Source organism: Idiotropiscis lumnitzeri, chromosome 11 (genome assembly GCF_059441095.1).
Source record: "Idiotropiscis lumnitzeri isolate Australia: NSW breed Sydney's pygmy pipehorse chromosome 11, RoL_Ilum_1.0, whole genome shotgun sequence".
Classification (NCBI taxonomy): Eukaryota; Metazoa; Chordata; class Actinopteri; order Syngnathiformes; family Syngnathidae; genus Idiotropiscis; species Idiotropiscis lumnitzeri.
Genome location: NC_142401.1, coordinates 14,266,230 through 14,280,588, shown reverse-complemented (window position 1 = coordinate 14,280,588; position 14,359 = coordinate 14,266,230). Strand labels below are relative to the sequence as shown.

The window sequence follows — 14,359 nt, the reverse complement described above, 5'->3', positions numbered from 1 at the left end:
TATAGTATAGTATAGTATGTTGTTTTAAAATTGTTACTAATGTCCATGAATCCATCCATTATCCAAGCCGTTCACAAGGGGATCCTGGAGCCTATCCCCGCTGTCTTCAGGCAGTAAGCCGGGTACACCCTGAATTGGTTGCCAGCCAATCACAGGGCACACAAAGACCAGCAACCACTCACTCGCAATCACACCTAGGGAAACTTAACAACTGACCATGCACGTCTTTGGAATGTGGGAGAACATGCAAGCCGGAATCAAACCCTGCACCTCAGTACTGTGAGGCAAATGTGCAAACCAGCCGACCCCCATGCCGCCTGTAACTAATGCAGTATTATAAAAAATATAGATTGTGTCTCCTAGAAGAAAATCAACATGTGTCCTCCGCCGTTAATTCAATCAGTGCAGCAGCAGTGACTAATGCGGCCAATCTATATTGCAAAAAGTGCAAACTGCTCGAGGTGAGATTTAAACAGTGTGAGCTTGAGATGCTGCGATAGTCTAGTGAGCCGTCCTCCACCACCAGAGGAAGACGCAGGCATCCTGCCATCAGAAAGGAGCCCCGCTGATGACCGCATATGACTAGTAATGAATAATACAAAGACCAATAAAGGCTATCGTAAAATAATAAACGTACGCACTCGTTTCTAGAAGCCATTTAGGTGGCTAGTCAGGGGGAAATGGCTGGTAGAGTACTCCAAGAAACAGCACTGTGGGCTACAATTGTCAGATTTAGCATTGGGATCATGTCTATTCCTTTGCCGTGGTCGTTGAGCCGTGACGTGAGTTAATTTGGATTATAAAAGCGCCTCTGGGGAGAAGAAAAACAACACGCGTGCAATGGGAATTAGCATAAAATGAAAATTGGTTCCGAAAAATGAAGCCCTTACAGGTGAAGTGGAAGGCATGCTTCCACTCCTTGGGGACTTTTTACTTCTTTTTTAAACAAGTTGTTGGAGTGTGTCTGCGGGAAATTCCTCCTCAACAAACTCATCATGCACTGAGATGCAAGAAAAGGATTTCTTCTGGCGGATTATTCTCACAAAGACGTCCTCTTCACCAGCAGACAGAGAGAGCTATAAAAAAATAAAATATGGCGAATGATTGCTTGGTGACCAGTCCAGGGTGGACCCCCGCTTCTGTCACCAAAATTCATCTTGAATCAAATAATATCTCACCCACAACCCTAATAAAGATACGTGGTATAGAAAGCAAATGGATTGATGTACAGCTGGAAAGATGATAATAGTCTTTGCAATTGACTGGATACCAAGACTGGGTGGACCCCCGCTTCTCTCACCAAAAGTAATCTTGGAAAGGGCCCACTTCCCCTGCCAACCTATTGAGGTCAATCACTATTAAAATCAATGGACGTGCTCTTTGATTGATTGGCTAACACTCCAGTGCTGATCCCACTTCTCACACCAAAAGTCAGATGTGATAGAGTTCAGCACACCCACTACCCTAAGGATGGATAATTCTGGATAATCCTGTGATTGAATGCTAATCAGTCCAAGGTGTGCCCCATTTCTATTGCCAAAAGTCAACTGTGACAGACTCCAGCCTACCAGTGACCCAAATTCTAACAAATACTACAAAAGATTCATCATGTGATTGGTAGTCAGTGATGCCCCACTTCACTCGCCAAAAGTCAGATGCGATAGGCTTCAGATCACACACAACCCAAATTGTGAAAAGTACTGTTAAAAAAAAAAATGATGGATTAATAACAACAATAATCCCTGTGATTGACGGCTGAACAGTCTTAGGTGTACTCCACTTCTGTCGCCAAATCAGCTAGACTAGGCTGAAGCACACCCACATACCTAATGAGGATAAGCAGTACAAAAAAATGGATGGATTGATGAATGGATGGTCAGAATCGGAATCAGAATCAGAAATCCCTTTATTGTCATTGTACTCAAGTGTGCAACGAGATTAGAGAGCTCCCCTCTCCAGTGCAATACAACAATAATTCAGATAAATATATAAATTAAATAAATAAGAGAATAGTTAGTGCAATGGAAAATAATACTGAATAGGATTTATAAAAACACATCACGTTGCTGTTCTGCAAGGTAGGGGTGGTCGTGTGTGTGTGTGAGAGTTTAGAATGGAGATGGCTCTTGGAAAGAAACAGTCTATTGGTCCTTGATTTGATGCACCTGTAGCGCCTGCCAGAGGGCATCAGGTCGAACAGGTGTGAGTTTGGGTGGTGGCTGATGATGATAATAATCCCTGTGATCAACTGATGATCAGTCCAGGTATACCCCAATTCTCTCACCAGTTGTCAACTGTCATACCCTCCAATCACATGCCACCCAAATTAGGACAAGCATTTTAAAAATGGATGAATGGAACAATAATGAAAACCTGCAATTGACCGGTGATCATTTTAGTGTGGCCCCTGCTTCTCTTGCCAAAAAGCAGATGGGATGCGATCCAGTTGACACGCGACCTTGATGAGCACAAGCGGATTAGAAGACTGATGTTCATCGATCCTTGAAGTGACATTATGTGGACCATAAAAGGCCAAAAACAAGAATGGCGTCACATATTAGCATAAAGTCAATGAATTAACAGAGGATGTGAAAAGGTACTTAAAAAAAAAAGTGGCGCACACACACTTCTACTTAAATATTCTGCATGCCTACTGGATGCCGTAACATATCAGCATCACGCAGCCCACATCCTGGAGGGGTGTCGGCTGGGACCAGGGATTAAAATAAATATGCGATAAAAGGAGACAGACAAGATAAGACAAATGTTAACTAAAAGCAGGGTTAATGGTTTTGGATTAAAAATAAAATAAAACACACGCTGGAATTAAGTTAAAAAGCAGCGCTCTCAAGTGTGAGTTCAATACATTGATCTGTGAGTAATTAAGACGGCAACGAGGCTCACTTGATGCTGTCCACTTCTGCCTATTGCCAAGCTAATGTAGTAGACACAAACATGTTAAATCATGTGCTTCGGCGCCTCTAGGGTACCGCAAAGCACGAATGATGAGAGGAGGCTGCATTAATGCGCCCTCAAGCCCAAACTCTGCGAGTCATGTCCTCTCCAGGCCCCGCCATGCAGGGAGAGATACGGCCTGTGTACATGTTTACCAACGTGGCATCATCTCATCTAAGCCTGGCACGTGTGCAGGCAGAATATTAACAAAGATCAAAGATGTGCACAAAAACGTGGCTGTTATTGGAACGTGAAGGGATAATATGAAAATATTTATTAAAAGAAAGGGGGATGCTGGCAATCTATTTAGGCTGGGGTGAGTGGGAAGGGATATTAAGTCTTTTATTTTGCATTGACACAACAATTGAAATTGTCCATGTATACCGCAATTGTGAAATATACACTCAGAAAACAGTTGGTTCATAAATTACAAAAAGTGGCTCAATAAGTTTGTTTGTGACGTTTTGGGTTAAATAAATAACCGCGAAGAATCATGTTGGTCTCTTCTTGACCCACAATGTGTTATTTTTGACCCAAGGTTTTCTTTAGTTTTTTCTTTACAATAATACAGTGCTGCAGACCGTATTTTATTAGCTTAATATTATACAATTTTTTTTTTATTACAGTGGTGCCTGAATATACACGTTTCATTCATTCCATGACCACCGTTGTTACTCAAAACATTTAAATCATGATATGGAGGGAAATGCCGTTAATCTGTTCCATCTGAGTTAGTTTTTTTTTTATGAGAAAAAGAGCACTCTATATACAGTACACTATATACACTCAATATTTTACTTTCTAAAAACATACCATAATGACATTATCAGAGCTGGACATTCTGTCCCGGGGGTGGAACGGCCGAACACCCATTATCGGGGCGGGATTGAAGGGGTGACACGTTTTTAAAAAGTGCTCATTCAAAACCATGGACGGAGGTGGAATTTAGTCTGCCCTACGAATCTTTCGTCGTACGTGTGATGTGTTTGGAAGGCAGCCAAAAGTTCATCTCAAAAATTGCCTCAGAACGCGTCAAAAGTGCCACTACCAATTGTTTGTGTACGAAGAGATGTGAGACAGCAGCGTGCATTCAAGCGTGCCTGTATTCTGACAACACGTAACAGAGCGCCTCCCGCCTGCTACTGCGGCATACCATTACAAGAGGGGGCGGCAATACTACAATCCATAGAACACCAACAGTGCGTGCTTACGGGGGCGGAACGGGGCTCGGGGGCCATGGATTTTAATCAATAAGGCCAGAGGGTTGAGGCCGGAAGGCTATCCAGATCGCAGCCGGAACGCTAGGGACTGACCAGCAATATAGGGTCAAGTGCCCAGCTCTGGACATTATTAAATAGAACAAAAATAATCAAACAGTTTTTGTTCAGATTATCATTATGGCACTAATATTTGTCGTTCGTGGAAGAAGATAAAGGATATATGACTGTGCGTACTGTTGCATTGTCTTTCTACTGTTCAATTTATCCCTTAAGACCGTATACCGCTGAGTGGTGAAGCTTTGCAAACATATTGATTTATCGTCAGGGTTTACGTAAAGGTTGCAAACAAAAAATTCAGAGCATGATCAAAATTTCCTTTTTGCGACCATTAAAACTGTTGGCACACGTCTTTGCGACCTTGAACGGATCCTTACTAAAAATCAACATTCACTGTGTTCCCAAGCACTCGTGAACCTTCGCCGCTCAGTGGGATGCTGGCTTTAACGCCTTCATAGCACCGTAGATTTGATGCTATTTAGGTTTAACGTTACGATATCTGACTGAAAGTCTAAACTATGGGTTGTAATTCTCTTTATTTCATGCTAAGTTTGAATGCATACTTAACAGATGTCAAACTCATGGCCCGGGGGCCAGCTCTGGCCCGCAACTTCATTTTATGTGGCCCGCGAAGGGCAAATCATGTGCGTCAACTTCCTGTTTCTCGAACATTTTCTACACTTCTAACAACATTGGGATATGAGTTAGTGCCATTTATTTATTACCAAAATCAAAAAAAATTGTTGAACAAACAATTACTTAACAACTTCTTATTTCAAAACTGGCTTTCCATCAATTTATTGTGTGCATGTGATAACGTAATGTGAGCATACATTTATATGGGTTCACAATTATAACGGCCCACTGAGGGAAACCATAGCTACGATGCGGCACGTCCACAAAAATGAGTTTGACACCCCTGGCATACTTCAACCGGGAGTGACATTAAACAGCTTGAATCATTAACGCAAAGCAACTGACTGGCAACCAGTCTAGAGAGGACTCCACCTCGATATAGGCGCCACCTCACCCCCCTCCCAACCAGGACAAGTAGTAGAGAAAACAGATGGATGGATGTGTCATTTAACCAGACCTGCTTCTCTCGCCAAAAGTCAGCTGGGAAAAGCTCCAGCTCACCTGTGACCTTAATGGACAATAAAGCTGTAGAAAATGCATGAAAGGATGCGCTGTGATTGATTGGTCAACAGTCTAGGGCAGATGTCCGCTCTTTACCGAGTGCTCCTTTCCCCGACACCAGTCATTTGTACTCATAATAATCACATCCCTGATGGACAGGTGCGTCCTTTTTGGAAACGTTGAAACCCAGTAGATGAGAATTGGCGTCATAATGGTATGAAATATGATCAAAATACATAGCGGTAAAGTGTTGTAGACAGCGAGAGATACGGGCAGCGAGTTGGAGGAAGCGGCTTGCCAAGCAGCGGCGGCGGCATCCAACAGGAGACATGAGCTCACGTCTTGACCCGACACCGCAATCCCATTACAGTTTCCTAATTGGATCGGGTGTGTGCTGCGTAGCAAGAGCATTAGAGCACTTTAGTGTGCTCACGGGGAGACCTTCGGACATTCCATTTGCCATTCTGCTCTTGGTTTGCAGAGACCGCAAGGCAAGAGCATTGGCCGGATGTGAGGGGTAGGAAATCAACTGGCGTGGGGGTAGTAAATATATTTGCGTTGTAATAAGCAATCCATATTGTTGTACGTGGAGGTTGGAGCTAAACATGCCTCAGTACGTCTTTCTTTTGATTTTTTTTTTTTATGATCTAGTAACGTTTTCATATAATCATAAATATTTACTTCACAGTAATTATGACTTTATCACTAATCTACGCTAATACAGTGATAGACTAAAGCGTGTTTTGAATTTCACATTGTACAATGTAATTGTTTTTGACTTTTGTTTTTTCAAATTCAGTTAGTTCTAATTAATTTACTGTTTAGATCAGTTTGTATGTTATGTAAGCATTATGTAATAAAGTAAAATAAACTACAATTTCCAAATGATTGTTTGACCTTCTTTCTTCTATAGGCAGTACAGTAATACAAACAATAATAGAAATAAAATCAACACAGAAAGTATTTTGTTTCAAATTGACTGAAAAAGATGAAAACAAAGAAAATGTTTGTTATACTGTAATAATATTTCAGTTACTTTCCTATATATCTAAGATGTATTTTCAGTTCGTTATCGTGAAAACACTCATTTTAGTTTTTGTTTTTTGGTTTGTTTCTGTTTTATCTATGACCACCTTAGTACCACTATACATACACATTTGGGTTAGAGAGAAACCCATACTGATTAGCAGCTCCCTTTTTTTTCATATTGACATTTTTATCTGTGAAACCTTATTGTTTGATGGTTAAACATTCAAATCATTTCCATTTATTACTTTTATGTTTCATAATGTACAGTTGTTTGTTGTGTGCCTTTTGGTCCATAAAATCGTGTTTTTTTTTACCTCCTTTATTTTTTTGTTTGTTCACTATTAATTTTATTGCATGTGCAAGCAATGGCTGAATTTGGTGAGGTAATCAAAGATTTCAATAATTTGTTGTGCCCTTGGGGGTGGAATTTCAAACTTCGCCTTTAAGACATATGATTAGTTCTAAACTTGCATGTCCTCACTTACAAATTGAGGTTATGTTGTTGCATAGAGACAGAACAGGAACACTATTGTAAGATGAGGACCCACAGTAATATCAAAGCCAAAATGGGTTTGCTGAAAAAAAAAAAAAAAAACACAACAGTCAGCTACACTGTATCTGTGCTGTGACGCAATTCCTCAAGGCAACATTACTCAGCTATATGCAAAAATGGTATGCAACCCATCTTCAGTTGTGAAACAGAATCACAACTTTTATTTTAAAGCTCTGAACCATACCAGAACAAACTGACCTTCACCAGCTAGTGCAAATCCAATGCCATGTTGAGCTCGGTCAATTAACGCCATTAGTGAACATACAAACTTTTAAGACTTGTAAGCATGCAGGGGACCGGCAGCCAAGGAGAGGTAATTCATACAGTTGTAAATAGTGTGCAGAAAATAGTGGATCAATAGCTCTCTTGTGTGCACATTTATAGTGGTCCAGTTACCACGCTTGAGAGGATGCAAATTCAGGGCAAACAATTCAGAAGCACCTCGCAATCACTTCACATTCTCGCATTGAAAACTCTCTGGGAAATTGACAAGGCAATAATGTTAATGGTCAACCCTCAATTGTTTAATTAGGTTGCTGCTCAGACCGGCACTATTCTGTGGAGAGAGAGGATTTATCGTGTGGAAATCGGCATGGGGGTCGTGAGGTGTGGAAAAAGCGGAGAAAACACGTTTCATGTATTGTGCATCCCATTCCAGTCGTTGACCGTGCGATTTTGCTAAAGGAGGCCTTTTTTCATAATATCTTAAGACGGTTCCCAGGTGCGGTAATATTTCACCAAAATAACCCAAGGATGAGGAATAACAACATAGTTTACAACCCTTTACTGTGGGGCCAATGTTGAGTCCACCTTCTGTTACCCTCCCAATCTGAGGCGGCGCTCGGTGGTTGCAATGAGACGAGCGGCTGCCACTTGCAAAAGAGGGGGCGTAGAGTATGAAGAAAAAAGTAAGCTCCCGACACAATAGACGCATGGATTGTAATGTCCCTCACTTCATTACAAAGCCGTTGAATGTGGCGCATGCAGCCAAACACAAATAGAAAACCTTTTGTTGGTGTCAACTGAATGAAACTGTATGTTATTGATCGAATAATTTGGGATTTTTCATTATAGTTCTTTTTTATTTCGTTTTGGCTTTTGTTTTTTTCAATTCAGTTCATTTTAATTTATTTTTAGAGCATGTTTGTAGTTTTTATTTCTTATTTTTGAGTCTTACTGGATGTGTACGGTACATTATATGGATGGATGGATGGATGGATGTGCCCTGGGATTGACCGTCAATGATCTATAAAATGGATGGATCTATACAGCATATTTAGTAATCAATGGGCTACTAGTCCACGGTGGAACCTACTTCTCTCATCAAAAGCCAAATGAGATAGGCTGAAGCTCACCTGCGGTCCAAATGAGAATAAGTGATATCGAAAATGGATAGCTGGATGTGCCCTGATGGGCTCTAGCTCTGCTGGCACCCTAATGAGATAAGGAGGAAAAAAAATGGAAATGTTCTCTGTAATTGACTGGTGACTTGTCAAGAGTGGACCCTGCTTCTCCCGCCAAGTGAGGTGAGATAGCCTCCAACTAACGTAATAAAATATGAAAGAGCAGATATTGCTAACACATTTGTGCGGATGGAAATAATGCGATTAAAAAGGTTTTGTTCTTTTTTTACTTTTTTTCTTGAAAACACAATTTTTAGAACAAAACATACAGTACATTAAAAAATGTTGCTAAATTTACTCGATTTTATTTCATCAAGTGGTTTCCCGTAATAAAATCTGGATCCAGATTAGAAAATGTATATATGAATAAAAATTCAGATATATTGGTGAGTAGTTGTACAGTCTACTTTAAAAAAAAATGCAATCACCTGATTAAATAAAATTGAGTCAATTCATCACACGTGTTTTTTTCAATGTACCTGAGAATGTGATTTTATGGGACAATCATTTTTAAGAGGCACAGGAGGTCCTCAGGGGCATTAAAAATAAGCCATTAAATTGAGAACGTAATGGTCCGCAGCAGTCGCCAATGACTTCCACACAGCCAGTGACCTATATTTTAAGAGCACCACCAGAGTCATACCACAGCAGAAGGTTAAGCGTTGGCCAAGACTTTCTTCATCTTATGAACTGCGGAGAAAAAAATGATGCCACTTCAGTTCCACTCAACTCCAGCACATCTCAAGAATTAAATCACGAGGGTCCACGACAATTGGCAGACAAACGAACCATCAAATCACTTCATTTCGCACCAAAAAGACTCCAGAGGATGCTGAGATATAGCGACAGTTAAAAGTCTGCCGGGGAAAAACACTCATCGCAGTCCTAAATCTTGCCGTCATGTATTGCTGCAGGTGTGATGCATGCGATCCATTTTCAGAGTGTGTAGTCTCTCACATGGCAGCGAACATGCGATAGTGATAAATCAACACCAGAAAGGGGAAAGGGGGGGTTACTTAGTATCTAGAGGCGACTAGTAATATTTATTCAGTTTGAAGCAGAGCACCCATCTCCCCTCGCCCCCTACCCACTACCCTTTTTACCAGCATATTAGAAGAAGGTCCCACGTGTGATCGCGCTTCATTGCAGACAGTGAAATAGTGCTGACAGCTGTGTCGCTACACAGCGGAGCGCAGAAAAAACAAAAAGCTGAGCCTGAGGGCAATGTTGGCCGAGTACGGCTTTTAGAACGGCTGCCATGCACGGGGACCAACACTAATAATAGAAGGACATTCACTCCTTTTCTGTCACACAGGTACGCCCTAACAAATGGCCAGTTTCATCGTTGTAATTACGTGCAGGACCATTAAAAAAGCACTTAAAAAATAAGGCACAAACTATGAAAAAAAAATTTGAAATAAACTAGTCATGAATATGATCAAGATTTCCTGATATGTTAGGCCAGCAGAGATCACCTCCTTCCATTGGTCTACATATTTTGCTCCACCTTTTGTGTTGGAATATCCAATAGCTTTCAGGGTTATTTTTTTATTGTTTGTTAGCATTAAGCTAAACTGACTTATCTGTAGTTATGTAGTTGTCTTAAACACATATTGAAAGCAAAAATGCAAATCCTCCATGCAGATAGGAGGACTTGCATTTTGGCCATCGACATGTATATCTCTTTGATTTATGTTTAGTTTGACAGTAAATTTGCAACTGGGAGTGGCAATAAGTAAACTTCTAAACATATAGCAGCTACCTTTTTTTGCTAGATTGACAGACAGACTGACAGACATACAGCTAGTCTACCTTGAGTCATGTTCCAATAATTTTGCTAGTATTAAATGTCATCTTTTCTTTCAAATCTTATCGTCAGTTTTTTTTTTATTTTTGTTATAAAATATAGTTCATTTAGTGTCTATATTATGAACACCTCTCATCACAGCAAACTTGTGCCACCATGGGCAGAGTAATGTATGTGCCGTAATAAATGTCATGGCTGGTGAAGGTCAATTCATATTGAATATTACAACTATACCAAAAGGTTAGAAGGGAACCAAACATCTCAGATGGCATTTCAGTGTCTTTTCATCACTGATCTTGCTGTGTGTATAGTACATGGGATAGTGTCACTGCTGTTGTCTAGCAGATTTTTCTGGAGGAAATATGAAAGACCAGGCCATGCTGGAAGTGAGGTCTGATGATTGTATTTGAGTGCGACTCGCTGTAAAGGGTTTTGAGGCCACGTGTGAGACATATGAATAGGTCATGTCACGGTTAGTCCCTTTACTAAAGAAAAGATCAAGCTGAGAATTGAAGAACCTTTCAACAGCTGCCCGAGACAAACAGAAAATAGGGGGATTTAACAACAACCCCAATTTACAGGTCCAATTTAAAATCACTGTCCAATTTAGAACCCAAATTTGCCCGTGACACAATATAGACCCGCGTTTAGCTGCATGGTCTTAATTCCGGCCTAGGTTCTGTCACCAAATAGTCATATGTGTAATGAAAATATGCTTTTAGGGCCCTGTGGGCCTTTGTGTCATAGCTTCTTGAGTATTTTGGGTCTGCTCACGATAGACAAACCTACAAAAAAATACTTGTTGCGAAGTGAATCTTGGTTCAGGGGCTACATTTCCAAACATTCAAGAGGTTTGTGTATTACCATCCAAATTTTACAATTCCTATCCACACCCAATGACCAAGACTCAAATTCCTCTTCATTTAGTGTTGGTCACCTGTTTAGTATATGTAATTAAGATTTGGTAGCAATCGGATCAAATCTCTTGGATAAATTTAGTTGTGAAGGGCCCCTGGAAATGTCCAGGATAACCTGAAAATGGCTGGTTCAAACCAAAATGGATGACTTTTAAGGCATCGGTTTTTGATACTTGAGTTGATATTCTTGAGTGTGTTTCTGTGTCTACTCATGAGTCATGATAGACAAGTGTCACAAAGTTCACATTTCTAACTGAAACTAGCTTCGGGGCTGAATTTTCATCCATAGTGGGGTTGCCTTATTTAGCTGCACTGTATATAACACACACACACACACACACACAAATAAAATATGATGCTGTGAGTATGTCACTGAATAACTGCAATGTTACGTCCCATATCAGTCAAGCATCACCTCTTCCTCATGTTCTCCAAAGCTCCGTCCCCACACTCCCTCCCCTGAAATGTTCTTCTATCCATACTGAGCACAATAACAAGACTCTTCACATCTCCTCCGAGTCTGCCATCAACAGCTCATATCACTGTCCTTTCAACCTCTTTAACCGCCAAGTGGACCAAAAATGTGTCTTGTAATCTGAATTAATTCATAGCATAAGCATGTCCCTGCCTGACATTTTTTAAATTTGAGCTAATCTGATGGCAGCTGCATGAAAATTTTCTCTGTGAGGCTACAGAACGGGAATATTTACTGCTGATTTTTTTGCACAACTAAGCACATCTCACACTCAACTTGCCCCCGTATTACTAATTACTAGTGCAAAAAGATCAACATTAGAAATGCTTTTGTGATTACTTTTGTTAGAATGGAGAGGAAAGTAAAAATCTGTAGCAGGCTGCTTTGCCATTCACAAGTCATTTGGCTCTGAATTCTAATAAATAATACAGCTGAGCCTGAGATTATAAAACAGTTTTTATAATAACAAAAGGAAATGGAAATCATGTGTTGCAGGGTCAAACTGTCGCCATCATAAATCCATTATTAACTTGACAGGCACTACTTTAAGTGCTGTTTATTAAATAATGGTAAAACAAAAATAAATTAATGACTGTTAGAATTAAGATTTAACCAGATCTCTTGTGCTTTTTTTTAACAATTTAAAACAGTTGCTGGGGTCTTAATAAAAGGTACGTTATATCCATCCATCAGCATTGCCAATTTATCAACAAGTCGTGTCACTTTTTTTTTTAGACACCTCCTCATCCAGACTGCAAATGAATGGCTGTATCACTTTTTTACATGTCTCTTAAACATAATGCGGAATGCGAAGGTTATTCCCCCAGCAGATTAACATTTTTACTGGTACTCAAGGGTAAAAATGAGCATATAAAAGTAAGTGTAACCACGATAGTAGTAAAACGTGAAAAACAATAAAATTCTCAAGGACATGGACGTGTCGATGGTAAATGCTAGTCGTATATTCTTTTGTGTCATAAAGAGTGTAATAATCCAAAGAAAAAGCAAAAGTCAATCAGTGCTAAGAAAAATAATGGAAAAAATTAGCATCATTATTTCACAGTTGATGGAACTGCAGAACGAGTTAGTGGATGGTACGTGTGCCACCAAGTTATTTTCTCAAAACATACACGTTTGGTTCACTAAAGACTTTAAATTACCCATTTGTGATCGTGAGCGTGATTTTTTTCCGTATGTTTCCTGCCATTTGCAAGCGACAAGTCTGCTGGGATAGTTTCCAGTCCATCCAATTGGGGACAAGTGGTACAAAAATTGATGCATGAATGTGTGATGTGAGTGAGTGACAGATGAGCTGCAGGCTGTATCCCGCTTCTCTTGCCAAAAGTTAATTGGGACAGCTGTAGCTCACCCGCGACCCCGAGGACAAGCGCTATGGAAAATGGATGGATGGATGTACCCTGTGATTGACCAGTGACTGGTCCATGGTTGACCCTGCTTTTCTCGCCAAAAACTCAACTGTGATTTTCCAAACGTGACCTTAATGAGGACAGGTGGTATAGAAAATAGACGGATGTGCCCAGTGATTGACAACCGGAGGTGTACCCCGCTACTCTCCCCAAAATTCACCTCATTTACACACTAGCTCACCTGCTATCCTAATGAGTTGGGTAGAAAACAGGTGGATGCATGTTAATTCCTAGAATTATGGCTGACGGTGTACGTGAGGACGCCAACAGCAATTTTCTGCAGTCTCCACTATCACTTCCACACTATCCTCGCACCAGATGGGTGTGGATTTAGATCTCCCATTCAAACAATGACCACATTTGCATTTAAACTCCCCTTAAATCCTCCACCTGCTGCAGCATTGTCACATGGGCAATCCTCATTCCCATCAACCTCAGGTATACTGTGCACATCAACATGTAATTGAACATATGCGCAGCTTCTTGTGGCTTTTCCATCTGCTGCTCCAAATCAGCATGCATAATCGACAACCGTAAAAAAAGGGGGGGTGAGGGGGGGAGCACTGCTCCAACAGAAAGGACCCACATGTATAATCAGGACTCCCCTTAGACTGGCAGCAGCTCATAATTTACAATCAAGCTTTGTAGCAGTGTGCCCTTACCCAGATCAATTCTGACACAAGAAGCTTTTAAAGTGCATTTTAGAAGCATGACATTTAAGGTCGGAGCAAAAAATGTTCGAAAAAATGACATTGCCATTTATTAATAGTTTATAGATTGGAATATTGATCCACTCCTCCTTCAGAAGCTTTTAAGATGCCTGCAGTATTCATTAGCATTAATCGACATTTCAATGAGGCCTATTTTATGAAAAAAAAAAAAAATCATATTCATGTTAGTAACTTACCCCAAGAAGGACAGCCTCTTCGCCTTGGAACACTGGGATGAACTTATCTCCACGCAGGATTTCTGACCGGTTGAGTGGACGAAACCGACACAGCACCTTAATATTGCATTCTGCATTATTGTCAGCCATTGTTGTTTAAAAAAAGAAAAAAAGAAAAGAAAAAAGTACAGTCGCCCCCAAAATTGGAAAAACCCAATAAAAGAATCTTCCTGCAACCTGTTCCCAAGTGGATGCTGGCTTATGCACACGCAAGGCAGTGCATTTGCAAGAGGGTTTAATTGACATTCAAAAGCATGGAAGAGAAAAAGAAGAGGGGTTTTAAGAAAAAAAGAACGAGAACAACCCCAAGGCTCAATTTGGTGGTGAACAGATGGCCGAGAGTTGCGCTGGGGTAGAACACTCTGAACTGGTCTGGTCGACAGCGTCTGCAAAAGCAGCATGCTCGCATCTCTTTCCTCATCTCTCGTTCTCA

At 40.5% G+C, this 14,359-nt stretch overlaps 1 protein-coding gene across 4 annotated transcripts in view; it reads right to left on the bottom strand.

Moving 5' to 3' along the window:
• kif5ab (kinesin family member 5A, b) overlaps positions 1–14,337 on the bottom strand; it is an 83,311-nt gene extending 68,974 nt beyond the window's left edge. For all 4 annotated transcript variants that reach the window (XM_088309644.1, XM_088309642.1, XM_088309643.1 and 1 more), the window contains exon 1: positions 13,888–14,337. In XM_088309644.1, the coding sequence (XP_088165770.1) occupies positions 13,888–14,016 (129 nt within the window). In that variant the 5' untranslated portion in view covers positions 14,017–14,337. The remainder of the gene's footprint in view (positions 1–13,887) is intronic.
• Between the last annotated feature and the right edge of the window lie 22 nt (positions 14,338–14,359).